The following is a 24,432-nucleotide window of genomic DNA, read 5'->3' on the forward strand; positions in this document are numbered from 1 at the left end:
TTGATGATTCGTCTGACATAGTGATCGAACAATCAAAGGGAAAGACCAGAAAAAAAAAAATCGCCCGAGGTAAATAGATAAAGGACCTTTGGGCTTTGATACCATGTTGAAGAAAAAATACTGACGAATGTATTCATTTTTTTTTTATTGTTACAATAAGTCTCTATTTATATACATCGGAAACCCAATTAGAGATAAAACCTATTTAATAGGTAGTTGGAAACTAATAAATAGCTGATAGCAGGATAACAACTAATACTAATTAATAGCTATGACAGCTAACTCTACAGCTAGCAAGTAACACATTCCAACAGTTTTGTCACGCCAGTGTCATCAATTCACAGAAAGAATCATTAGATGTAACTCAGGCTAATAAAGTGGTAAAGTCTCGCTGTCTCGTCTTTGCAAAGCTCCATATACGTTTCACTCTTAATCATCATCAACTTCCATCTATTTTGTTCTAAGACGGCTGTCTAGAGCTCTAAAATTCGACTCTCCAATCTCTCGCGATCGAAAAAGAAGGAAGACTGTCGGTATTAGTGATCCAATCGATATCAGACAATACTCGAGTCCTTTTGGCAAGAAATCAGAATAACCGAGCAATATGGAGTTGAATTATGCTTCAGCAAGAAAAAGGCCTCATGCAGTGTGTGTTCCATACCCATCTCAAGGCCATGTCACACCCATCATGCACCTCGCCAAGCTCCTCCACTCTAGGGGATTCCACGTCACCGTCGTCAACACTGAGCACAACCACCGGCGCTTGATCCGGTCCCATGGACCGGACTCCATGAAGGGCCTGCCCAACTTCAGCTTCGAGGCCATCCCCGACGGGTTGCCGCCGTCCGACAGCGATGCCACCCAGGACGTCCCCTCTCTTTGCGACTCTGTGAGGAAGAACTGCCTGGGCCCTTTCCGGGAACTCCTGGCAAGGTTGAACTCGTCTGAGGATGTCCCTAGAGTGAGCTGCGTTGTCTCGGATGGCCTCATGAGCTTCGCCATCAACGCAGCCCAGGAAATAGGAGTTCCTGAGGTTCAGTTCTGGACTGCCTCTGCTTGCAGCTTCATGGCGTATTTGCACTATAGAGAACTTGTCAGGAGAGGGATATTCCCATTCAAAGGTAGGTACTTTTGATTACCCTGCTCTCAATTTTTTCAAATTTTGTATATGAGAGTAGTTATTGTACTGTTTGATTTAATTTCTCTGCAATCTTGTCTTGTTTGGCCCATTTGATTGCTGAATAGTAAGGACTCGAGAGAAAGAATATCACGAACCTTTTGTACCTTTTGTGTCTGTGCTCAAACTTGAAAGTCAAGACTCATATTGGTATTTAGTACTTCGTGTTCCTTATATGAAAAGTGACAATCTGACTTGTTCAGCCCTGATTGCTCAACACAAGCAAGGATTGAGAGAATCAAAAAGCTCTTCTCCTGAGATTGAAACCAAAGTTGTAACTGAATATACAAGGACGCCAGATGTTAAACATTGCTCACTTTTCAACGAAACCTGTTGTTGGCATTTTGTACCTTGTGTACTTCATGTGAACGTGACAATCATGTTGTGAATTTCCAGATGAGAAATTCCTCAGCGATGGCACACTGGACACGCCTATAGATTGGATACCCGGCATGAGAAACATTTGCCTCAAAGACATCCCCAGTCACATCAGGACAACCGACCCTAAAAGCATCATGTTCGATTTCATGGGAGAAGAATCGCAGAACTGCCTAAGATCCTCGGCGATCGCTTTCAATACATTTGACGCCTTCGAGCGTGAGGTCCTAGATGCAATCGCCGTCAAATTCCCCTCCATATACACCATAGGCCCGCTTCCCTTGCTGGCAACTTGCCAGGAGAAGGAGGCTGAATCCGAATCTATAAAGTCAAGCCTGTGGAAGGAGGACACGGAATGCTTGCAATGGCTCGACAAAAGAGAACCCAATTCAGTCGTATACGTGAACTACGGCAGCATCACGGTGATGTCGAGGAAGCATTTGGAGGAGTTCGCTTGGGGGCTCGCGAACAGCAGCCACCCGTTTATCTGGATTGTCCGGCCCGACATCGTGAGGGGCGAGTCGGCGACCCTGCCACGTGAGTTCCTCAACAGAATCAGAGGCAGAGGAACGCTGGCAAGTTGGTGCCCGCAAAATGAGGTGCTGAATCACCCATCAGTAGGTGCATTTTTGACGCACTGCGGGTGGAATTCAATGATGGAGAGTGTGAGTGCAGGAGTGCCTGTGATATGTTGGCCATTTTTTTCAGATCAGCAGACGAATTGCAGGTATGCCTGCACAGAGTGGGGGATTGGAGTGGAGGTTGATCATGATGTGAGGAGGGAGGAGATTGAGGGCTTGGTGAGGCTAGTGATGGAAGGTGAAGAAGGGAAGAGGATGAGGGAGAGAGCTCAGTACTGGAAGAGGGAAGCTGAAGCTGCAACTTCCGTTGGTGGGTCATCATATGACAACTTTGAGAGGTTTCTTCAAGAAGCTCTTGCGTTCAAGAAAGTAGATTGTCCTTAAATCAAAGATCCTCTTGGATGTTGTAATTTAGTTCATGCTTAAGCTTACTTCTTTAGTTAACAATCTACATCTTATTAGTTTCCAATCTTTTGAAGTTAGAGATGTGTCAAAGGGTATGTACTCAATGTAATATTACAATTTATTATGGGGTGTAGTTAAATTATTGACCTGTCTTTTTAAATTTTCATTTATGAAAAAAATTATGTGCTAATTTATAGGCCGATATTGTATGTTTTATAAGATCATATATACATTGCGTAAGATTGAAGTCTAAGCGCATGACCTGGAAAATTTAAGAATGGTAGCGGGACGGGTTTGGGACGGCTGATCTTGCCTCAAAGTCGTCCCACTAACATTTAAGTATATCCTAAACCCGTACCATTTAAGTTCTCGAGTACTCTTCAGGTAATTGAAACCGCTATGATTATTATTTCCCTCTAATAGCGATTATGCTATTGGTGTAATGCAAATCTAGATTATGCGACACCTTTAATTTTAAATTCATGAAGAAATTCTATGAATCATAAAAAATAAAGTAGAAACGATGAATATTGCTAAAGGGATGTACATTGCATAAGTCGATTTCTATTTTGAGGTGCACACAGTTACTTAAGTGACTTTGTATATTTCGGAGAACTATGTTGGTGACATAGGCCTTGGGTTTGGGTTCCGGGTTACCCGCAAGACGAATCCCAAACCTGACCCCAAAAAATATGTGTGGAAATATCCTCGCCTTTTTTTTTTGGTCCGGCAAAAAAAAAAGCATACAAAATTACGAATTATTTGGGAAAAAAAGGGATAATGACTCAAACAGTTTCTGATTTTGACCTAATATGCAATATAATCCATCAACTTTTAATTTGTTCAATGTCGTCCTTAGACTTTTGGTACATGTACAATTTAACCCCTGAACTATATGAAAATATTCAATGTAATCCTTGAAATTGAATGAATAGAATGACTATATTAGATATTTTCATATAGTTCAGAAATTAAATTATACATGTACTAAAAGTTTAGGGATGGCATTGAACAAATTAAAAGTTCATGGACCACATTACACATTGAGTTAAATTTTATGGATCGCATTGAACAAATTAAAAGTTTAGAGACTATATTGCATTTGAAGGAGTAGGACGATCCCTCCACTCTATATTCTCAATGTCACACTAAAGGCTTCTTCAAATCCACCCATACTTATAGTTTTTCAACTTTTTCGTATGATATTTAATTTTATCTGCATAGTGATGTCATGGGACATGACGGTGTATTTGTGGAAGAGCAGACTTCTTCAATTGGTAATGTTGTACATGATGAATTCATAGTAGCATCCTGAGGTGTATACCTGGACTGTTCTAGTTTCCTGTTTGGGTTTCTCTTGGTCAACAAACTCGCTGAGGCAGCCTAATGTGGAGAAATTCTGAGGGAGTTGGAGACTTGGAAATTACTTTACATCTATGTGTGCTCGTTCTCTCTCTCTCTCTCTCTCTCTCTCTCTCTCTCTCTCTCTCTAGGGGCGGACGGGTTGCACACACAAACTCATGTGAAAAATCTATTTGATGCCCCTGGTAACATGTTTTCAACCTCTGTGAGTGTAATTTCGGTTGGAGGCATCTAGTAGAAGGTTCATTTTCCTCCCAATTTCTCGCTGTGTGTGTGGAAGTAATGTTGGGGAGGAGCGAATGATTGTATAGGTCCATAAAGAGGAGCCGTGGAGGACATAAGCCTGTAGGTGTTGATCACTTAAGTTTCCTTAAAATGGGGAATGGCATTGCCTCAGTTGTTTGCTGCTAGTTGTACTTTCCTCTCTTCTGCTGTCAATCAACTCGTTCTCATCTTAGATTCCCTTAGGACTTATCCTTTTATTATTGTTTTTTTTTTCACATTGCAACTTATTCTTGTTTTTTTCTCCTTTCTGTAATCCCTGTGAAGTTGAAATTTTAGATTTTTTACCATTCTTTCCGTTGGTAGGAAATAGAACTGATGGCATAGCAGTCCACTATTGGGATGAGGCTTGGTTAGCATTGTTGTTATTCCATCCTTGAGAGAGACCGACAATGCCTTCTTGGTGCCAAGTTCCTGCAACTTAAGTCTTGACTGAGTTGCAGAGGAGAAAGGGGAGAAATAATTACCGTTTTCCTTTTCATACGTGATGATTATCAGTAATGCTTAGTCTTAAAGCGGGGTCCCCAATCCTGCTACAACCTCATATATCGTTTCAAGTTAAATAAAATGTTCCATCTTGTACATAGTTCTCAATGGTAATCAGTGACACTTTGGTCTAATCTGAGCTAAAACCTCTTTATGTAAGTTTCACCATGGTTTTCGCATCAAGGACAACTCGGATACCCTGAGCATTGCAATTGATCCTCTGTTCCTATATCTCCAAGAGAGACAAATTAGAAATTTCATGCTAATTAAAAACGGTTATGTGAAAAGCTTTTCCTTTAGATGTTCATCTTTATCTAGTCAAATTGAGCTTGTCTTCCCACCTTGAAACTACTCCATCATTGAGCATGTGACATTCTATGAGGCAAAGCATCGGATGAATAAGGACATTCAAAAGTTGGGTAATCTCTGATCTCAGGTAACTGATCTCAAAGAACACATCTGTATGATACTAACGTCTTCCATTTCTTCAATCTATCTTTCATATGAAGCCAATTTAATACTTTACACGAAGAGCCTTTGTAAATAGATCGTCAAACTGACCGATAGACTTTACAAAGTCTGTTGCAATTTCTCCACAAATTAACTACTCCCTTATAAGGTGACAATCAACTTTGATTTGTTTAGTTCTCTCATGGAACCCTGGATTAGAGGCTATATGTACTGCAGCCTAATTGTCACGAATTAATTGGAGGAGTGTTGATCAGTGTTTAGTTTATTATGGATTTGGATTAGGGTTCAGGTTGGTGTATTTATGGTTTATGATTAGGCTTTCAGATTAGGTTTTCAGATTCTCGTGGCTCTGCCACCATGACAATGTTAAAGAACACAATTTTTTAGACTGAAAGAGTGTATACGTTAGACATGCAGCTGCTTCAGGTTGCTTCTCTATTTCAACAGCTTAGAGCTCGATATATATAGCAGAAAGTGGCCAACAAATCCATCTCTTCTCACTTAAGAGACACACCTTTCTTTCCCCATTCAGAGAAGTTCTTTCCCTCTTCCTCTCCCTCTGATAGTTCTTCTTCCCACCATCCTGAAACCATCCCCCTCTACCTTTGTATCCCAATTATTTTGTAATTTTTTCTTTGTCACTTTAATCACTTTTCTTTATTACATGTAAGGTTACCAACCCTTTCATGGTTGGTTAATCACTTAGTAGTCTTCAGATCACACTTCCCTTGAGTGCGGATTACCGCCCTTGTTGATGGTTTTCAGCTTAATATAACTTTCAATTACGCTATAACTTTCTTATCATTTCAATATCAGTACATATCACCTACATGGTTGGTTTTATCATTCTGCATATTATTTTATATATCGCTTTCGCCTTTTATAGAAAAGTGATTAAAGTGACTAAGAAAACTTACAAAGTAATTGGGATACAAAGGTAGAAGAGGATGATTTAAGGATGGGAGGAAGAAGAACTATCAGAGGGAGAGGAAGAGAAAAACTTCTCTAAATGGGGAAAGAAAGGCGTGTCTTTTAAGTGAAGAGATGGACTTTTATAGAGTGATGAACAGTAAAATTGCTACAGTGATTAATGGTGATGTGTTGGTCTCTTTCTGCTATAGTGTCAGCACCACTTCGGTCATGTGATCTTTTTAGTGATTTTATTCTTCATCTTCGCTAATCCCATAGCAGATGATAGTGAAGAAGATGAAAAATAAAATCACTCAAAAGAAGATCACATGACCGAAGCGGCGCCGATACTATAGCAGAAAGAGGCCGACAAATCACTATTCATCGCTGTAGCACTTTACTGTTCATCACTGTAGCACTTCGCTGTTCATTACTGGAGCACTTTCACTGTTCGTCACTGTAGCACCTGCTGAAATAGAGAGGCAACCTGAAGCAGCTGCATGTCTAACGCATTGATATTGGTAACATTTATATCATTCGACAATGGTTGTTGAATCTGCGTTCACTCTACCTTTCTGGAAGACCTCAAATTCCACCTGTTGCCATGAGGATGCTCACAAACTTTAATCTATAGATTTAAACCAGAAGCAAGTACAACACTCCTCGAATATGTAAGCAAGAGTGGCCTATGAGGCTGCCAATTATCTAACCAAAAGAATGTGGTCAAGAGTCTTACCTGATGGTTCATGTGAAACCGAAGAACCTCTAGTGTTGAAGATTTTCCTGCAGCGTGCGTTCATTTACCAGGGAGGCTAAAAGATCAAACACTTAGAGACTTCAGCTTCAACTATCTAATTATTTATGGATTTATTATTTGACCGGTGTAATTAGGGAAATGAGCCATGCTTCGGATCCAAGCATGTTACCTGTTGATCTAGTGAAAAGTTAATGCAGAATGGATAGGTTTTCCTTTGCTTTCTACAGGTGAAGTTAATGTAGAACATAGGAGTACAGGCCCAAGAATGCAAAGTAATGAGAGACAAATGGCATGAGAGCATAAAGATGATATTATTGAAGGCAGGACGCTAACTAAAATACACTCAAAGTCATCAATGTCCCTGTATCCCTCAACTCCAAGAAATCAACTATCCTTCAACAAACAGAAATAAAAGTCTTTCCTCCTGCCCATTCAACTATCCTTTTCCGCCACTGGTTCCTTCCCATTATTGATGTCAGTATCACCCGGTCAGACTTAAGTGATGCGCTTGAACTTAGTCCTATTGCTCCACATAATGCATGTGACTACTAAGTCTACATGTACAGCATCGTAAAGCTTGTAACTGCAAATGCGGTTTCATGCAGCGGGGTACTAGACCCCAGACTTTGGGAGTAATTGTTACCAAATTTGAGATGGCGGGCACTATAGGTTCTCACTAATTTACTTCTGCAGAAAGAGGCTAAGAAAATCATCTCATAATTGATGAAAGCAGCATATAGGAAATTGGACAGTAATCATTTGACAGAGATCGTCCTTTTGTTGTTCCAGAGAAGAGAATGTCAATCTTTACAGATAATGTGGATCTAGAATGTTAATAATTGAGCCAATCAACATTGGTGGGAGCTTGACATGCCTGATTATGTGTAAGAAGATGCACGCATCATAGTGGAATGAAGGGAATTTATACTTGATGTCATGGTATGGTGACTTATGAATCAATTTGGCAAAATTATGTGAGGGCATGAAGGGTGTAAATTAGGGCATGCAGATTTGAAAGAGTGACTATCTTGGGAATTGTATCTGTAATCTAGATACTGTAACCATTTTTACCAGCTCTCTCCAGTCTGAACTCGTCAAAGTCAGTCCTTCTGGTTGGAGGTATCTAGGAAACCCTGCAGTTGGGCCAATAACTATGCGTCCTCATTCAAATTTTGGAATTATATCGTCCGTCAATAGAAATCCATGAGATCACTTACAATAAGTACCTGGAATAGTGGATCAACTATGATTAGTAAAGTAAATGAGGCTCTGTCAATTTTATGACGAACACATGCTGTTATGTTTTTCTTTTTTTGTTGCTCTTATTTGACCAAGAGATTAGAAGAAGATTATATGTATCATTTTCTCACTTGGAAACATGCATATGGTTGCATTGTCTTAAGGAACTGATTTGGAGCACATCTATCCATACTTCTCCATAATTGATCCTGCTTTGATTCAAAGGCCAGGAAACATTCATTCTCACCAGGCAAATGCGGGGTGTTCAAAAGTGAGAAATGCACCCGCATCATATGGAGTCACTATAATATAAGACAATTGCTGAGTAGAACTTCTTGAGGATTTCTATTTACTTGTAAATGACCAGATAGGAAAATAAAAAATGCCCAAGGGTGAATTGGGCATTTTTAATCCATCAAATGGTCCAGGAATTGACAAAAAAAAAGCTGTTTTGGCATAGAGAGAACCCATGGTAGGCCACCTGGTGCCACAGACTCTATAGTGGAAATGCCTACAAGATAGAAAAGGGACGAGATGGAGTGTTTAAAGTCGAACTATTTACTAAAATTACTTTCCAGTTAATTAAAGTTCTTGCATCTCCCTTAGGAAGTAACTTTGCTTCCAAAATCATTAGAAAGGGTCGCATCTGCTCTAACGATATATTTTTTTTGTCTTAAGACTGCAGTTCTGGCTCAAAAGAATTCAGAGGCTACTCGTGCATTAGCAATGCCAGAAGACATTCTTGAAAAGGAGCTTGGTGAAATGCAGAAGGTTTTGCTGGAAATGCAGGTTTTTAATGACTTTCCAGACCTCGACTTAGTGTGAAAGATAAAATTATTCATCTCAGGACAATTCGATAGCAGTGGAATCGCGCATTTAGAAAATGACATGCTCTCTTCTAAGTTTACTGCTAATGTTCTTCTTTGACTTCCGGCAGGATCAGCAGCAGAAACAACTCGAGCTGATTCTTGCAATTGGGAAGACAGGGAAACTATGGGAAAGCCGACGGGGACCTAATCAAGAACACACAAATGAATCCACAAGTTTGCCTGAGGAAGGGTCGAAGCAGTTAGAAATCAACCAAACTAAAGCCCCTATGATGAGCAAGGGAACTGAATCGTGAACATCAGAGGATTGTGCAAGCAGCCAATGTAGGATGTTATGATCCTCTTGCGAATTAGCTATCATGGCCACGCTCCACAATTCAGGTCTATGAGGAAGGAACCGAAAAGATCTGGTTCTTTTCAAATGTGCATTTCTTGGTAAATTCCTGCATCATCATTCTTACGATAAGACAAATGATTGGGTTCGTGTTGAAAGTTGCATGTTTTTGTGAAGTCGTAACTCATTGTGATTCGATTATCATTGGATGCGGATCCGTAGAACCCTGCTATGGTTGTACAGGAATAAAGGGTTTAACGAATCATTTCCCTTGAGAAGTTTCTTGAATGTCTCAATGTCAATATACCCTGTTTTCAAGTTTGTCTTTTGAAAAGTTGCCATCCCAAAAATCCTGGTACAATCAAATTGACCGAAGACACTTGATGTTAGTTCAAATAATTGGAATGATTGATATGATAGTCATCCATTTGCTTTATGGAAAATTATTAATTCAGAATTTTTTTTTTTCAATTTTGGTTTCTTATCGTCCAAAAAACAAGTCAACGCAAAATATTTTCATAACCAACAACAATCTTTATCAAGACAATTATTCTTGTTAACGATAAAGATATTTTCGTCTGTTTAATTTTAAAAGCGATATCGACGATTAAAATTAAGAAAATAATTTTCAAATTACCGTAGTTTGCATAATAAAGAAAATAAGACATTTACCAGATAGCGGATCTTCCCTATAAGGAGAGAGGGAATAAAAAAAATGACAAGCCCTTCCAAGTATGCTAGAGCTGTTAAATTAACTTGTCTTTTTAAACAAATTGAGCCCGTCACATTGAACAAAACAATAGGTACACTACCTATAATGTATAGTACAAGGGAAGTTCCTGTGGTTTCCACTGAATTTTCGCTGTTCTTGGATTTTCTGCTGTAGTTGATTCCCTTTCTACCGTCTGTTCCTACGTTGTGGTCCCCAAATTTTTGGCCCGTCTTGTTCGAAAATCTTTAAAACAGGAGAACCCTTCTTGAAATCTCAATCTTCTGCCAAAGTTCTTCTGGGGTTTTGTTCACAGTTGTTTTATTTTTGGTTCTTGTTATCCTCAGCTAAGCAAAGTTGTCGTTTTCAAAATGACACCAAGCGTCAAGCGATCATGGAGCGGCGGCCCTTTCTCACCCCTCAGTCTAGGAGAAAATGCCAGGTAGAGAAAGGAACCCCATTTCAAGTATCTCCACAAATTGAGGCATAAAAGGTTGACTGTTTGGTATTAGTTTTGTCACATCAGTGTCATCAATTCACAGAAAGAATCATTAGGCTAATAAAGTGGTAAAGTCTCACTGTCTCGTCTTTGCAAAGCTCCATATACGTTTCACTGTTAATCATCATCGACTTCCATCTTTTTTGTTCTAAGACGGCTGTCTAGAGCTCTAAAATTCGATTCTCCAATCTCTCGCGATCGAAAAAGAAGGAAGACTGTCGGTATTAGTGATCCAATCGACATCAGACAATACTCGAGTCCTTTTGGCAAGAAATCAGAGTAACCGAGCAATATGGGCTTGGATTATGCTTCAGCAAGAAAAAGACCTCATGCAGTGTGCGTTCCATACCCATCTCAAGGCCATGTCACACCCATCATGCACCTCGCCAAGCTCCTCCACTCAAGGGGCTTCCACGTCACCGTCGTCAACACTGAGCACAACCACCGGCGGTTGATCCGGTCCCACGGGCCGGACTCCGTGAAGGGCCTGCCCGACTTCCGCTTCGAGGCCATCCCAGACGGGTTGCCGCCGTCCGACAGCGATGCCACCCAGGACGTCCCCTCGCTCTGCGACTCTGTAAGGAAGAACTGCCTCGGACCTTTCCGGGAACTCCTGGCAAGGTTGAACTCGTCTGAGGATGTCCCTAGAGTGAGCTGCGTGGTCTCGGATGGCGTCATGAGCTTCGCCATTGATGCAGCCCAGGAAATAGGAGTTCCTGAGGTTCAGTTCTGGACTGCCTCTGCTTGCAGCTTCATGGCGTATTTGCACTATAGAGAACTTGTCAGGAGAGGGATATTCCCATTCAAAGGTAGGTACTTTTGATTACCCTGCTCTCATTTTTTTCAAATTTTGTATACGAGAGTAGTTATTGTACTGTTTGATTTAACTTCTCTGCAATCTTGTCCTTTTTGGCCCATTTGATTGCTGAATAGTAAGGACTCGAGAGAAAGAATATCACGAACCTTTTGTACCTTTTGTGTCTGTGCTCAAACTTGAAAGTGAAAACTCTAATTGGTATTTAGTACTTCGTGTTCCTTATATGAAAAGTGACAATCTGACTTGTTCAGCCCTGATTGCTCAACACAAGTAAGGATTGAGAGAATCAAGAAGCTCTTCTTCTGAGATTGAAACCAAAGTTGTAAATGAGTATACAAGGACGCCAGATGTTAAACATTGCTCACTTTTCAACGAAACCTGTTGTTGGCATTTAGTACCTTGTGTGCTTCATGTGAATGTGACAATCATGTTGTTGTGAATTTCAGATGAGAAATTCATCAGCGATGGCACACTGGACACGCCTATAGATTGGATACCCGGCATGAGAAACATTCGCCTCAAAGACATCCCCAGTCACATCAGGACAACCGACCCCAAAAGCATCATGTTCGATTTCATGGGAGAAGAATCTCAGAACTGCCTAAGATCCTCGGCGATTGCTTTCAATACATTTGACACCTTCGAGCGTGAGGTCCTAGATGCAATCGCCATCAAATTCCCCTCCATATACACCATAGGCCCGCTTCCCTTGCTGGCAACTTGCCACGAGAAGGAGGCTGACTCCAAATCTATAAAGTCGAGCCTATGGAAGGAGGACACGGAATGCTTGCAATGGCTCGACAAAAGAGAACCCAATTCAGTGGTATACGTGAACTATGGCAGCGTGACGGTGATGTCGGGGAAGCATTTGGAGGAGTTCGCTTGGGGGCTCGTGAACAGCAACCACCCGTTTATCTGGATTGTCCGGCCCGACATCGTGAGGGGCGAGTCGGCGACCCTGCCACGTGAGTTCCTCGACGGAATCAGAGGCAGAGGAATGCTGGCAAGTTGGTGCCCGCAAAATGAGGTGCTGAATCACCCATCGGTAGGTGCATTTTTGACACACTGCGGGTGGAATTCAATGATGGAGAGTGTCAGTGCAGGAGTGCCCGTGATATGTTGGCCATTTTTTGCAGATCAGCAGACGAATTGCAGGTATGCCTGCACAGAGTGGGGGATTGGAGTGGAGGTTGATCATGATGTGAGGAGGGAGGAGATTGAGGGCTTGGTGAGGCTAGTGATGGAAGGTGAAGAAGGGAAGAGGATGAGGGAGAGAGCTCAGTACTGGAAGAGGGAAGCTGAAGCTGCAACTTCCGTTGGTGGCTCATCATATGACAACCTTGAGAGGTTTCTTCAAGAAGCTCTTGCGTTCAAGAAAGTAGATTGTCCTTAAATCAAATATCCTCTTGGGTGTTGTAATTTAGTTCATGCTTAAGCTTACTTCTTTAGTGAACAATCTACATCTTATTAGTTTCCAATCTTTTGAAGTTAGAAATGTTTCAAAGGGTATGTACTCAATGTAATATTGCAATTTATTATGGGGTGTAGTTAAAATATTAACCTCAAGTCTTTTTAAATTTTCATTTATGAAAAAAATTATGTGCTAATTTATAGGTCAATATTGTATGTTTTATAAGATCATAGATATATTGCGTAAGATTGAAGTCTAAGCGCATGACCTGGAAAATTTAAGAATGGTAGCGCGACGGGTTTGGGACGGCTAATCTTGCCTCAAAGTCGCCCCACTAACGTTTAAGTATATCCTAAACCTGTACCATTTAAGTTCTCGAGTACTCTTCAGATTATTGAAACCGCTATGATTATTATTTCCCTCTAATAGCGATTATGCTCTTGGTGTAATGCAAATCTAGATTATGCAACCACTTTAATTTAAAATTCTTGAAGAAATTCTATGAATCATAAAAAATAAAGTAGAAACGATGAATATTGCTAAAGGGATGTACATTGCATAAGTCGATTTCTATTTTGAGGTGTACACAGTTACTCAAGTGACTTTGTATATTTCAGAGAAACTATGTTGGTGACATAAGCCTTGGGTTTGGGTTCCGGGTTACCCGCAGGACGAATCCCAAACCCGACCCCAAAATATATGTGTGGAAATATCCTTGCCTTTTTTTTGTTGGTTCGGCAAAATAGAAAAGCGTGCAAAATTACGAATTATTTGAGGGAAAAAAAGTGGATAATGACTCAAACAGTTTCTAATTTTGACCTAATATGCAATGTAATTCATAAACTTTTAATTTGTTCAATGTTGTCCCTGGACTTTTGGTACATGTACAATTTAATCCCTGAACTATATGAAAATATTCAATGTAGTCCCTGGGATTACATTGAATTCACCCGATGGGCCCCCATTTCTTTTTCCCAGATAACGAAGCCCATCAAATTCAAAATGCCATCTTTCCCTCCAATCGTGCTCTTGCTCGTCTCTCTCGTTCGGATTTCTGATGTAGCAGCCGCCGGAACCAGTCACCCTGCCGCCCCCACGAGCCGCCGCGCGATCCGCTTTCCGGCGACCGCCGCCATCAAGCAGGTAGAAGTTCCGTTTATGTTGTTGGGTATGTTGGTTTTACCGGGAAAACTGCACTCCATACTGTACATTTGAAGGTTCATCCCAGCAAATTGCGCCCTCCATTTTTGTGATGTCTTCTCTGTTTGTCAGCGCGTTATTGGGTTTTTTGTAGCAGAGCCCCTCTCAAGCCTTCGCGCTGAAAACAGGTTATGTGCCGAGTGCTTGTTGAAATGCCGAACAGAAGGGGTGCCGCCGTGTGTGGGCAGTCCCCTCCCCTGAGACGATCTCCGAGGTTTCTCAGTCCGAAAAGCTCCACGGGATCTCGATGTACGAAGATTGGCGGGCTGAAGTCCGATGACGACCGGGTTGACCATTTGGATACGCCCGTTGGCTCGAAGCGAAAACGTTCTGAGGTGAATAGCCTGGTAAAAGACGACCCACGAAGAGTTTCAAGGAAAGCGACAGATCTCAGTGATGGTTTGAGGAAAAGCACGATTCCATGTAGTGGGTTGAGAAGATCTCCGAGATTTAATGGCGGGCTTAGGGAACAAGAACATTCTATGCTGATTACTCGGGTAAAAGATTACCCTGAAAGAAATTCAAGTGATGGCTTGGGGAGAAGTACAACTCCATGTGCTGGGTTGAGAAGGTCTCCTAGACTGAATTGTGGGGTTCAGGAGTTTCGCAGCTTTGATCAATCGTTGAGGAATTCTAATCAGCAGAATATAGCCGGGCAAGTTGAGAGGACTGACCATAGGCCAAAGAGAGAAAGTAGGTGCTTGTTGGGTAGAAAGACTGACGATGAGGATAAGAAGGATCCAATAGAAGATGGAGTTGTTAATAAATGTGAAGTATTTGTAGCAGAAACACAAAGAGGCACTAGACAATGTGTGCTTAGTCTACCCGTCCTTAAAAAAGAAGAAAATGGAAAATTTAAGACACTAACTGAGAGCAAACAAGGAGACGAAGGCAATAAGAATTGCCAGGGTTGGACTGAAGAACAAGAGGATGCATTACAGAGAGCTTACTTTTCTGCAAAGCCAACTCCACATTTTTGGAAGAAGGTTTCTAGATTTGTGAGTTTCTATATGCCAACTCTCATGGACTATTTTCTAGTAATTGTTTCTTTATGTTTTTACATAAATATTTATGTGCGTTTATGGTGGTGCTTATGATGTGATTTCTTTGCACATCTGCAAGGGCATGTGGCAAGCTCGTGTCTCTCATATCCAACTAGGTTTTTCTATTGCAAGGTTACATATTTTTTGGGGTTGGTTCACGAATCTTGTTATGATAGGATAGCGCTTCCTCATTCGAATAATCATTGTGGAATTTGTTAATACTACAGACTTGTCAAGGACGTTGCATGATCTTGATCTGTTTGGCATGACTTTGCTTGAAGTTGAGTGGCAAACCTTGGAAAATTTAGAACTTCTTCGCTTTTAAAATAAAAAGTCAGGCTATAGATTATAAGTGTAGCACTTATTTTTGACCAAAGATTAGGAGGTTATTTCAAAGATAAGTCACATGGATCTAACACCCCCTTATAGTTTGTTGAAATTGAGTGGATACCATACATTTTTCCTATAATAGGTTACATCCTATGTTATTTGGTTGTGTCTCCTAGCATTCTCAGTTGAAAAGAGTTTTAGCATTACTTGGCATGCTATGTGGAACATACCGCTCCTCCAATGTCATCTGGGGAAAGTAAATAGCTGTTAATGATTAATGGGGTCTATGGCGGGTAAATAAGGAACTTGTATGTAGGGAGTTTGTAATTAACTAAGGCATATCCACGCTTGTTGAGGTAATTCACTCCTGCAGATGTACATACGATAGAAGTTTCTGGAACTTATGTCAAGTTACTTCATGCAGAGGAAAGAAGATCATGCAATTGTTTAATTTTGGTGGAAGTTTAACATGCCAAGACAGCTGAAGTGAAAAATTAAGATCAATTTTGTACAAATTCAAGTTGATTTTGATATTTTGCAGTTTATGATACCTTACAAGTTCATATAATATGCTCTTGCAGCTATGCATAGAATGTCTAGCCTAGATTTTTGGCGCAATATGCAGGAAAGATCCACTCAGAAGGCACTACACTTAAAAGCTATTTTGTTAGGCGGCACCTCTTATGGGACGGTGATCTCAGAGATTTTTGAAAACTTCACCGTTAATTTGCAAAATATCCTTGTTATCTACTTTTCCAATAATTTGAGAGATTGTAGAAAAACTTTAAATATATATGTTGATGAAAACCGTAATGGCCCCAGTCACAAAACAGCATAACTACAGCACCAGTAGTCACAGGTAGAAGCAACAGCACTGGTAATATATAGTAATCAATCAAAATGCCTTCCTTGGTCTAAAATTTTGGAAAAATAAGGAAATTCTAAAGAGTAAGGAGTATACTTACAGCACTGCCATACGAGCTCTTAATAATTATTATCTAAATACTATCCCTTCAAGAACGAGTGTGGATTTTGCTTTTTAATTTATTTACATGAAAACCCTTTAGCTTGTTTTTACTTCGCTGTCAACTTCTTTATGAATGAGCCACTCCAGTCAAAAGGTAGGAGCTAGAATATGATGCTTAATGGACATGATGAGCTGACTAGCTCTGCCATCATTATGATCTTGCTCCAGAATAGATTAAGCATTGTACCAGTTTTGTGTGATTTTGTTGCGAGTTATATGGTTTTTCATTCTGCCATTATTGAATTCTGGACCTGGGTGCAAAAAAAAATTTATTTTTCTCTATTAAAAAGCATGTCTATGAGTTTTTCAAGTGACTATTATCATAAATAATATGAGTAGGTGATAAATATCCTTTCTGAGGCATCCACACAAATAGAAAGAGAACCCAAAAGATAACCAAGGACTCTGGATTGAGAATTCTTCGGATGTTAATCTATAACGAGTTAAAAATTTAATCATTTGAAATCAAATTGGATTTGAGAGGGATTTTCACTATTTTGAGGATGAGAAGCCGCAGGCCCATGGCTTCGATATACCAACTTAGTATCTTGTTTAGATTACACAAAAAATTTTTTTGTTAATTGTTGGGATTAATTCGGATTAACAGTCATGCTAACACATATGTTGCTCTAGTACTTTGAGTGTTCCTTCTTTTCGTCTCTTCGTTTGCATGTGAAAAGGGATACAAAAAGTCTGAATTTCATTCCCAGCAGGAATTTTGAGCATCATACATTATGATGACACCACCTTCATGTTTAAAATCTAGAGATTATGATGTTGCCTGTGCTGAATAGTGCTTTTCATAAATTGGCGTAAAGTTGCACCTGTTTACTTTTGCTGAGTGGTAATAGAGTTCACTTCGCTATATCGACGACATTATATCATCAGAGCAGCCATTTAGTGCAGATGTCTTGTTGGAATCTTTTTTTAAAAGCATTAATCATGGTGCTACCTGTATTTCTGCGGTATATTTTCTAGTAGTTCCTTGTGCGATACTTAAGTATGAAGATAATGCGATTAACAAGTAAAATGCTCACAGGTACCGGGAAAGTCAGCACAGGAATGTTTTGATAAGATTCATTCGGATCATCTAACCCCGACTCAACCTCGTCTCCGGTCCAGAGCAAACAGAAGGGTTGAATCTTACATCAAACGCTCTCCACTGTCAGCAAGCAAGATTCTTAAATCCCCTAAACCATTGATCAAGAGGCTCAGTTCTAAAAAGAAAAGTCTTCTTGCACACAAAACTGTCAGGCAGCTATTACAAAAGCAAAATCACTCGGACCAAACATGTGAAGCAGATTTTTTCTCTGTACTTGAGCCCAATGCGGATCCATCTACTAAAGAGTTGACTTCTGTACTTGTGACCCCAGATAATTTACAGAAAATGCAAGGATCTCTTCTGAAATGCCGTGAAAGGTCTTCTTCAGGCAATAAGAAGCCAGTCTCCAGATTTTGTAGCTCAAGTAGGATACCTCTGATGAGTCCTCCGGTACTAAAGCAGGTTAAAAACAGAGCATTGCATGAGAAATACCTTGATCAATTACATAGCAGGGAAGTGAAGAGAAACTCGGCTCTTGAAGTAAAAGTTACTTCCAGGGAAGCAAACAAAATAGAAGTCGATGCAAAGAAGATGGGTGCAGTTAAAGCTGCTAAGCATGCCTTACTTTCTGATGTGAATGATGCTATTAATCAGCTTCAACATCTACAAGGCAATGTAGCAACAGATTCTGATGAGGACATTCTGGATAGAGGGGATGATGACGATGACGACGAGGATGGATGAACATGTTCTAGTTATCTTCCCCTTATTCTTAAAGACATTAACTCCAAGCACTCGAGTATAAAAATAATTCTTGCTTCTGTTTGTTTTTCGTCTTAACAGATGCATCTGTCCGGCTAGATTTTCCTTCTGCTGTCAGGTTTAGACTCCTCAAAGATAAAGTTGACTGATTGAGTAAGGTCACTAGATTCTTGACGCACTAATATAGCTCAAGTGTTCCTCTTAGTATATTCACTTCCATCCTCTGTTACGACATCTTGAAAGAAGATGTTGCAATATCTTTCCATAAATGCACACATGCTCTAGAGTACTACTTCACGAGTTTAGGGTGCATCTGGTCAACACTGTTGTATATATTTTTGAACTAATAATTTTCACGTGATTGTTCAAACTCATACCTAAGAGCATGCTATTGGCATTTTTAAGGATGAGTTAGACTGGGGCAGTCTCATACACGTCCTTCTATGACATCCAGGATATGGATTTTGCTTTGTATTTCTTAATGTAGATTACCACAAATTAATGTTTACTGTGGTTGTTACAACTAGCAAGAGAGCATACAATTGGCATCTATACAGATGAGTCATAATAAGACTGTCTCATGCACTTGTCTGAGAGCACACAATTGGCAACATTCAGGATATGCATTTTTCTCTGCATATATGGGACGTTGACTCTTATTGCTGCTTAAGTTTTAGTCATGAACATTAGTCAGTAAATTGTTCTTAGCATATATATTGCGATCCGGTTTGTAAAATCAAGACCCTGGCTCGGAGGGCATGAGCATTTGGTTCTTCAAAGAAGCCCATGGTGACAGACATGGTAATCTGAATTACTTCTCTTGGTCATCTAGCTCTCTTGCCTAGAATTTGCATCAATTCATATAGCAATTGTCCTTTAAGACAGGAGGTTGAGTTCGTTCTTTTTCCAGAGGAGCAGTTCCGTTCCGCCGACTCCAGTGGGCCGCAAATTGGTTGCATTCGGTTGCGAAATTCAAGTTCTAGCCCTGTTCAAACCATGATTGAGACCCTAATTGTAAAATTCTATATGAAGCATTCGGCCAGAGAATGTTTTCATTGTCTCCGACAAGCCACGAATTGAACTACGTTTGTTAATACCGTTTGTGATATCCTCAGATTGTCCTTTTCATCTCTTTCTTTCCCATTGTTAGTATTTCTTTAGAAAAAATCAACTACTGTTGTCCTCTGGTTTGTGATATTGTCTATTGGAATTAGACACCAAATGGGAAAGTGCAAAACGAGACAACAATATTCGAAATCGTCTATGCACCAAAAATTTAGGGTAAATTAGTTTGACACCTCATTTGAAGCTTCTTACAACCTCTTGTAAGGAACTGACATGCAATAAAGCACTGATATGTCCACCCTATCAGTAGTTATGAAACCTTGAAATGACTGATTTATGCGAACATTAGCTTAATTAACCCTTTCAATTCTACATTGTTGGTGCTAAAACAATGTAGTCCACGTGTAATCTCATCGCCTAATTCATTTTACTAATTTTCGTGCTAAATATATTCTCCAAAAGGTTGATCCTGTCATTATGTAATGCTTAATTAGAACACGCCACGTGGCATCCCCACTGAGAAAACCTTGGATCCCACATGCCAAATAGTCCATCTAAGTATATGAGGACAGACGCCCACCTAATAGATCAAACCCAATGGAAAATGCTCTACTTCCCTTCCTCATCCTCACTCTCCTCCTCAATCTCCGGCCGGCAGAATCCCCCGATCCGGCATGTCAGAACACCTGTGGCTCGTTGACGGTCAAGTACCCCTTTGGCACCGGCTACGGATGCGGCTCTCCACGGTTCCACCCTTATGTGACTTGTGTCCACGTGCAAGACCACGACGAGCTGGTCCTCGCCACCCACACCGGTTCATACCTGGTAACCTCCATATCCTACACAACCTCCACCCTAATCATCTCCCCACCCTACATGTCCACTTGTACCTCCATGAAGCCCTCGCCCAACCTGGGTCTCGACTGGTCCGGTCCGTTCGAGCTCGGCTCCTCGACATTCGTCCTCCTCCATTGCAATCCCCCTGCTACTTCCCTCACCATCAAGGGCTCACCCATATGCGATAGCAGCTCCTCCAATCTGTGCGCTTCGATGTACGCATGCCCGGCCGTTCTCACCCTCGGGTTGCCACTGTTTTCCCCGACCAACACGTGCTGCGTCTATTCCCCGGCGAACTTCGATAGCAAGGGTGAGTTGGACCTTCAGGCCTTGAAATGTAGCGGGTACGCCCCGGTAGTGTCGCTTGGGGACTACCCGACCGACCCGACGCAGTGGGAGTACGGGGTGGAGCTGAAGTACACACAAGGGGCATTCGAAAGTAACCACATGGACACCAAGTGCCCAACTTGTGAGAACAGTGGTGGGGTGTGCGGGTATGATAACTCTCCAAGCCTTGCCTTTGTTTGTGTTTGTGGTGGTGGCTATAACACCACCACGGATTGCTACACATATAATCAGCTGGAGGGGATATTCTGGAGTTCAGCTTCTTCTCCAAGCAGTAAGATCATTATTTTTCTTTTTGAAAATTTGTTTTTCGGGTCATATTATTTTACCCTAATAACGGGAAAAAAATTATTTATGCACGTATGTCTCATACTCAGGGAAGGATCGTTGGAGCAGTTTGTTCTACAGTGGCCTGGTTTTGTTTGCTGCGGCCTGTTCGATGAACCAAAGCTTGAGAAGCTTCTTCTTGCAAGTTGGAATCAATCCACGAACGAATCTGTAAAGACGCAAAGATCATGTCAAAGTGGAGAATAAAGGCTTACTGTCGATTCTTCACATATGAGCGGGCATCTTCTCTACTTTTGCATGCATGGGTTAGGTTCTATTCTTTTGCTGTTGGACATGACATTTGCTAAGGATTTACTTAGTTAACCTTTTGCTTTGATTATCTACCTTAAACCTTATTTAATTAAATTTGTCTATTAGTTTATCACTGGTGTCAAAGCATCCCATGCATTCAAGTAAAGTCAGGGCTTTGTTTGTTTCGTGAATAACATTTTCTGGGAAAATATTTTCCTCATATTCCGGAGAATGGTTTGCTTAGGAAAATAAGTAAACGGAAAATATTTTCTTCGTAACGGAAAATGTTTTCCGTAAATTCAGAAAAATAATATCCTTTTTAAAAAATTGGAAAATATTTTTCAAAATATGGCTAGGTATTAATGCTTGGACCCGAAACTCTATACTTGGGCACGAAAATCCTAATGTTGATTCTCGGATCCTGGCGTTAAGGACCAGGTCTTCAACGGCGAGCCCCAGGACCCCATTGCCCACGCCCGGTCCATCGAGGCCAGCCCCGAAGCATTGTACCCCTTGTCTATTGTCTCGGCACCCGAGCACGGGTCCATAAAAGCAATGCTTGGGTCCTCGACACTCGAACTCTGATTCTCGGTACTCAGGCCTAGACCCACAAAGGCCATGCGTGAATTCTTGGCGCTTGGGCTCGGGTCCTTAGTTAATGAAATGTTCGTTCTTATAAAAATTTTAATAAAAAAATCAAATATTGATTTATTTATTTTTCTTTTTTTCTTTTCTCTCCTTTTCTTTTTCCTTCTTCTTAGGCCAATCACCGGGCAAGCTCGAGCCTCGCCGGCCGGTGGTGAGGCTTGTACCTCACCTGTGGCTAGTCGCCGGCCGTTGCCGTAACACTTGCTGAAAGAACACATGTTTTGTGTTTGAAAAAAAATTAATGTTTTTTAAAATAATTATTCAATGATTTAGTCTGTTTAAGGAGATGAATCTAAATTTTCATGAAAAACATTTAGTTTTTAAAAGATAAGAGTTAAGGACTCATTGTGATTTGAAGTGTCATATATTCAATTTACTTCTGAATTTTAATATTCTTCACTTGGCTATAATATAATTTACTGTGCTTTTCATTGAATTTTTCGGAAAAATGTGAGGTGGAAATCATTTTGGGTTTGTTTTATGATATAGAGAGAAATACAAAAAGCTAGGATAAGCTTAAAAATAACAAAGATGAAACTTTTGTTATTATAAATATCAAACAAGTAAGGAAACATTGGAATCGGGAACCATAAAAATCTTAATATAGTTATGTTATCCTAAAATATCCAAAACTTATTAAGTCAAGTAATCTAATGATACCATATAAATTAGCCTGTATTGGTAATTTGATAGTTTGTACATAATGCACTTCAACTTCTTTACAAATTTAATCTATTTGCAAAGAAAAGAACGCCTTAAAAATAGCTTAACCATATCATTTTCTCTAAGAAATATTGAATAGTCTTTTAAATACTCTTCTCATATAACTTTATTTGCATGCATTTGATGCATAGTAAAGAACGCATAAAAATAATACTACTATATCAAACTCATGAATTTCTTCTTATAAGTTGCTCCAGACTTAATACACAATTTTCTCATCTAATGATGCATTCATTTGATTGTTTCTTATGTTGAAATATTTTTTTAATTAATTTTTTTAGTTAACTTCCATCATAATTTGAATACCAACTCCTCAAAGTACCATCTTGGCAATTGGCCTAGTCGTAAAGGCATACTCCGAATTTCCTATGTGGTCCGGACAAACCTTGGTCCCAGGTTTGGATCCTACTTGCTCTTCATCTCGGAAAATTTCAGTTCAATTATGGAGGGCAAGTGGGCCTAGAAGAGCGCTCGACTTTGTACGTGTTTGCATCGTAGTCTACGATGATAGATTCGCCTTTCTAAGTGATAGTTATCCCTCAAACTGAACATTTCAATGGCTACTTCTCATGCATCTTGATAGCACCTTTTGATTACAACCCAATACTCGCCTCCTTTACCTCAGCCTCCTGCTACAGGAACTAACATCTTGACCTTCTCTACACCATCATCTGATGAAGTTCAGCAGGCCGGGCAAGTTAAATTGAAGCAAAGTCAATCTATATTAATCATGAGATCAGCTGTGTCTCCGTGGATGGGAGCAGAGCAATTATCCCATTAATATCATCACACGACTCTCAATGTCACGAGCGGTCCTCGAGCTTGCGAAAGGTTATCGAAATCTCCTCCAAAGTGGCTATGCCAATCACCGGCTTCATGTTTCAGCTCCATCAGCGACCGGTTCTCAGAATATTGAGAACCAATATGCCACAGAATTCATGTTGAACTCAACTGGAACGGGAGACAATGTTCATCACAATGGCATAAATTTGCTTCGTGTACCGTGAAAACAGCATTACAAGCAAACGTTGCAACACTAATCTGGAAAAATTCATGATGAACCAGAAAAATTCTTCTGTACTGAAATATCTCAAGGAAACAAGGAAATATTCCCCGTACTATCAGCCTTACTCTGCATAAATTCAATTTTGTTGAACTATGTTTCTTCTGATTACACAGCTTAAATTGATCACATATATGTAGATCCTATATAAAATTTGGACAAGCAAGCTGCAGAAGACTGATTCAACTACAAATTCATTGCCGACTCTCAGCCCACCTTCTGGCCACTAGTTTGATTTTCCTTCTTAGGTGAAAGGAATGGATTGACAAGGTACGCCTCGATGTGTTTGTACATCTCTTTTGCTTGGCGTGCACAAGTAAAGCTGTACATATACCTGGTTTCGTAGAAAATGAAATGCATCACGAGAGTAGGAAAGCCAAAATCTTTTTATACAATGAAAGCTATTAAAATCAAGTAACGAGACATTTTATACCTTTTTCTGCTATCCTACTTAGTAAACAACACTAGCACTCTCGTCTCTCATCTCGACTGTACCTATTTACTTCCCCTCCTTCTCTTCCCCTTTATGTAACTCTTATAATTAGAAAGAATATGTATGAGTTCACAAATACTTTTACTAAAACAAAAATAATGAGTTGCTATATCAAACTTATGAATTTATTCGTATAAGTTGCTCCAAACTTGTATAACGATTTTCTAATGTAATAATGCATTCGTTTGATTGTTTCTTATGCTAAGATGTTTTTCACTTAACTTCAATTATAATTCAAATAATAACTCCTCAAAAGTACCATCGTGGTTATTGGCCTAGTCGTACAAGGCATACTCTTAATTTGCTAAGTGAGCCAGAAAAACCTTGGTCGAGGTTTGGGTCTTAAACGCTCTTGGTCTCGGAAAACCTTTTTAGGAAGGGCACTTGGGCTTGGGAGAACCTCTGACTTTGTACCTGCTTGCATCTTGGTGGACTATAACGGTGGATTCGCCTTTCTAGGCAGTAGCTATTGCTTAAACTGGAGATTTCAAATTGGGTGTTAGAATTCCTATGGTAATGCCCAATGGAATCACCGATATTGGTTGCTCATTCCCAACCTGTTTGGTTATCAGACAAAATGACCCTCCGAAAATTCAGGGCAACGTCTAGTTCTTAAAAATATCCAGATTTA

General features: G+C 40.2%; 5 protein-coding genes across 7 annotated transcripts; all 5 read left to right on the top strand.

The window, feature by feature from the left end:
* The first annotated feature begins 401 nt into the window (after positions 1-401).
* Positions 402-2,685, top strand: LOC115669710 (linamarin synthase 2-like). The gene is made up of 2 exons (XM_056305092.1): positions 402-1,121; positions 1,574-2,685. Exons 1-2 carry the CDS (start codon positions 605-607, stop codon positions 2,518-2,520), a joined length of 1,464 nt encoding a protein of 487 aa, XP_056161067.1. The 5' UTR covers positions 402-604; the 3' UTR covers positions 2,521-2,685.
* A 3,583-nt stretch (positions 2,686-6,268) lies between these two features.
* LOC130135579 (uncharacterized) lies at positions 6,269-9,384 on the top strand. The gene is made up of 3 exons (XM_056305094.1): positions 6,269-6,572; positions 8,726-8,836; positions 8,985-9,384. Exons 1-3 carry the CDS (start codon positions 6,552-6,554, stop codon positions 9,168-9,170), a joined length of 318 nt encoding a protein of 105 aa, XP_056161069.1. The 5' UTR covers positions 6,269-6,551; the 3' UTR covers positions 9,171-9,384.
* Positions 9,385-10,198: 814 nt separating this feature from the next.
* LOC115669185 (linamarin synthase 2-like) lies at positions 10,199-12,793 on the top strand. Its single transcript, XM_056305095.1, has 2 exons — positions 10,199-11,225; positions 11,680-12,793. Exons 1-2 carry the CDS (start codon positions 10,709-10,711, stop codon positions 12,624-12,626), a joined length of 1,464 nt encoding a protein of 487 aa, XP_056161070.1. The 5' UTR covers positions 10,199-10,708; the 3' UTR covers positions 12,627-12,793.
* An 821-nt stretch (positions 12,794-13,614) lies between these two features.
* Positions 13,615-18,422, top strand: LOC115676879 (uncharacterized). Of its 3 annotated transcripts, none has more exons than XM_030599900.2 (3): positions 13,615-13,787; positions 13,973-14,842; positions 17,284-18,422. In XM_030599900.2, exons 1-3 carry the CDS (start codon positions 13,647-13,649, stop codon positions 18,028-18,030), a joined length of 1,758 nt encoding a protein of 585 aa, XP_030455760.1. In that variant the 5' UTR covers positions 13,615-13,646; the 3' UTR covers positions 18,031-18,422. The 3 variants fall into 3 exon arrangements, with proteins under 3 accessions (XP_030455760.1, XP_030455763.1, XP_056161207.1); XM_030599903.2 differs by having other exon boundaries at positions 13,659-13,787; positions 13,942-14,842; XM_056305232.1 differs by having other exon boundaries at positions 13,660-13,787; positions 13,917-14,842.
* A 1,130-nt stretch (positions 18,423-19,552) lies between these two features.
* On the top strand, positions 19,553-20,964 carry LOC115676881 (wall-associated receptor kinase-like 20). Its single transcript, XM_030599905.2, has 2 exons — positions 19,553-20,569; positions 20,673-20,964. The coding sequence occupies exons 1-2, from the start codon at positions 19,711-19,713 to the stop codon at positions 20,795-20,797; spliced, it is 984 nt and encodes a 327-aa protein (XP_030455765.2). The 5' UTR covers positions 19,553-19,710; the 3' UTR covers positions 20,798-20,964.
* Positions 20,965-24,432: the final 3,468 nt, after the last annotated feature.

This window comes from Syzygium oleosum, unplaced genomic scaffold (genome assembly GCF_021117445.2).
Source record: "Syzygium oleosum isolate NSW1041296 unplaced genomic scaffold, Sole_v2.1 Sole_v2.35, whole genome shotgun sequence".
Classification (NCBI taxonomy): domain Eukaryota; kingdom Viridiplantae; phylum Streptophyta; class Magnoliopsida; order Myrtales; family Myrtaceae; genus Syzygium; species Syzygium oleosum.

Bases quoted from the DNA above. Each gene is read 5' to 3' on its own strand.
- LOC115669710 (XM_056305092.1), top strand. From the start codon at position 605: ATGGAGTTGAATTATGCTTCAGCAAGAAAAAGGCCTCATGCAGTGTGT. The intron at 1,122-1,573 runs GTAGGTACTTTT...GTGAATTTCCAG, and splicing joins AGGGATATTCCCATTCAAAG to ATGAGAAATTCCTCAGCGAT.
- LOC130135579 (XM_056305094.1), top strand. From the start codon at position 6,552: ATGTCTAACGCATTGATATTG. The intron at 6,573-8,725 runs GTAACATTTATA...TTTTGTCTTAAG, and splicing joins TGTCTAACGCATTGATATTG to ACTGCAGTTCTGGCTCAAAA. The intron at 8,837-8,984 runs GTTTTTAATGAC...GACTTCCGGCAG, and splicing joins AGGTTTTGCTGGAAATGCAG to GATCAGCAGCAGAAACAACT.
- LOC115669185 (XM_056305095.1), top strand. From the start codon at position 10,709: ATGGGCTTGGATTATGCTTCAGCAAGAAAAAGACCTCATGCAGTGTGC. The intron at 11,226-11,679 runs GTAGGTACTTTT...TGTGAATTTCAG, and splicing joins AGGGATATTCCCATTCAAAG to ATGAGAAATTCATCAGCGAT.
- LOC115676879 (XM_030599900.2), top strand. From the start codon at position 13,647: ATGCCATCTTTCCCTCCAATCGTGCTCTTGCTCGTCTCTCTCGTTCGG. The intron at 13,788-13,972 runs GTAGAAGTTCCG...CGCTGAAAACAG, and splicing joins CGACCGCCGCCATCAAGCAG to GTTATGTGCCGAGTGCTTGT. The intron at 14,843-17,283 runs GTGAGTTTCTAT...AAATGCTCACAG, and splicing joins GGAAGAAGGTTTCTAGATTT to GTACCGGGAAAGTCAGCACA.
- LOC115676881 (XM_030599905.2), top strand. From the start codon at position 19,711: ATGGAAAATGCTCTACTTCCCTTCCTCATCCTCACTCTCCTCCTCAAT. The intron at 20,570-20,672 runs GTAAGATCATTA...TCTCATACTCAG, and splicing joins TTCAGCTTCTTCTCCAAGCA to GGAAGGATCGTTGGAGCAGT.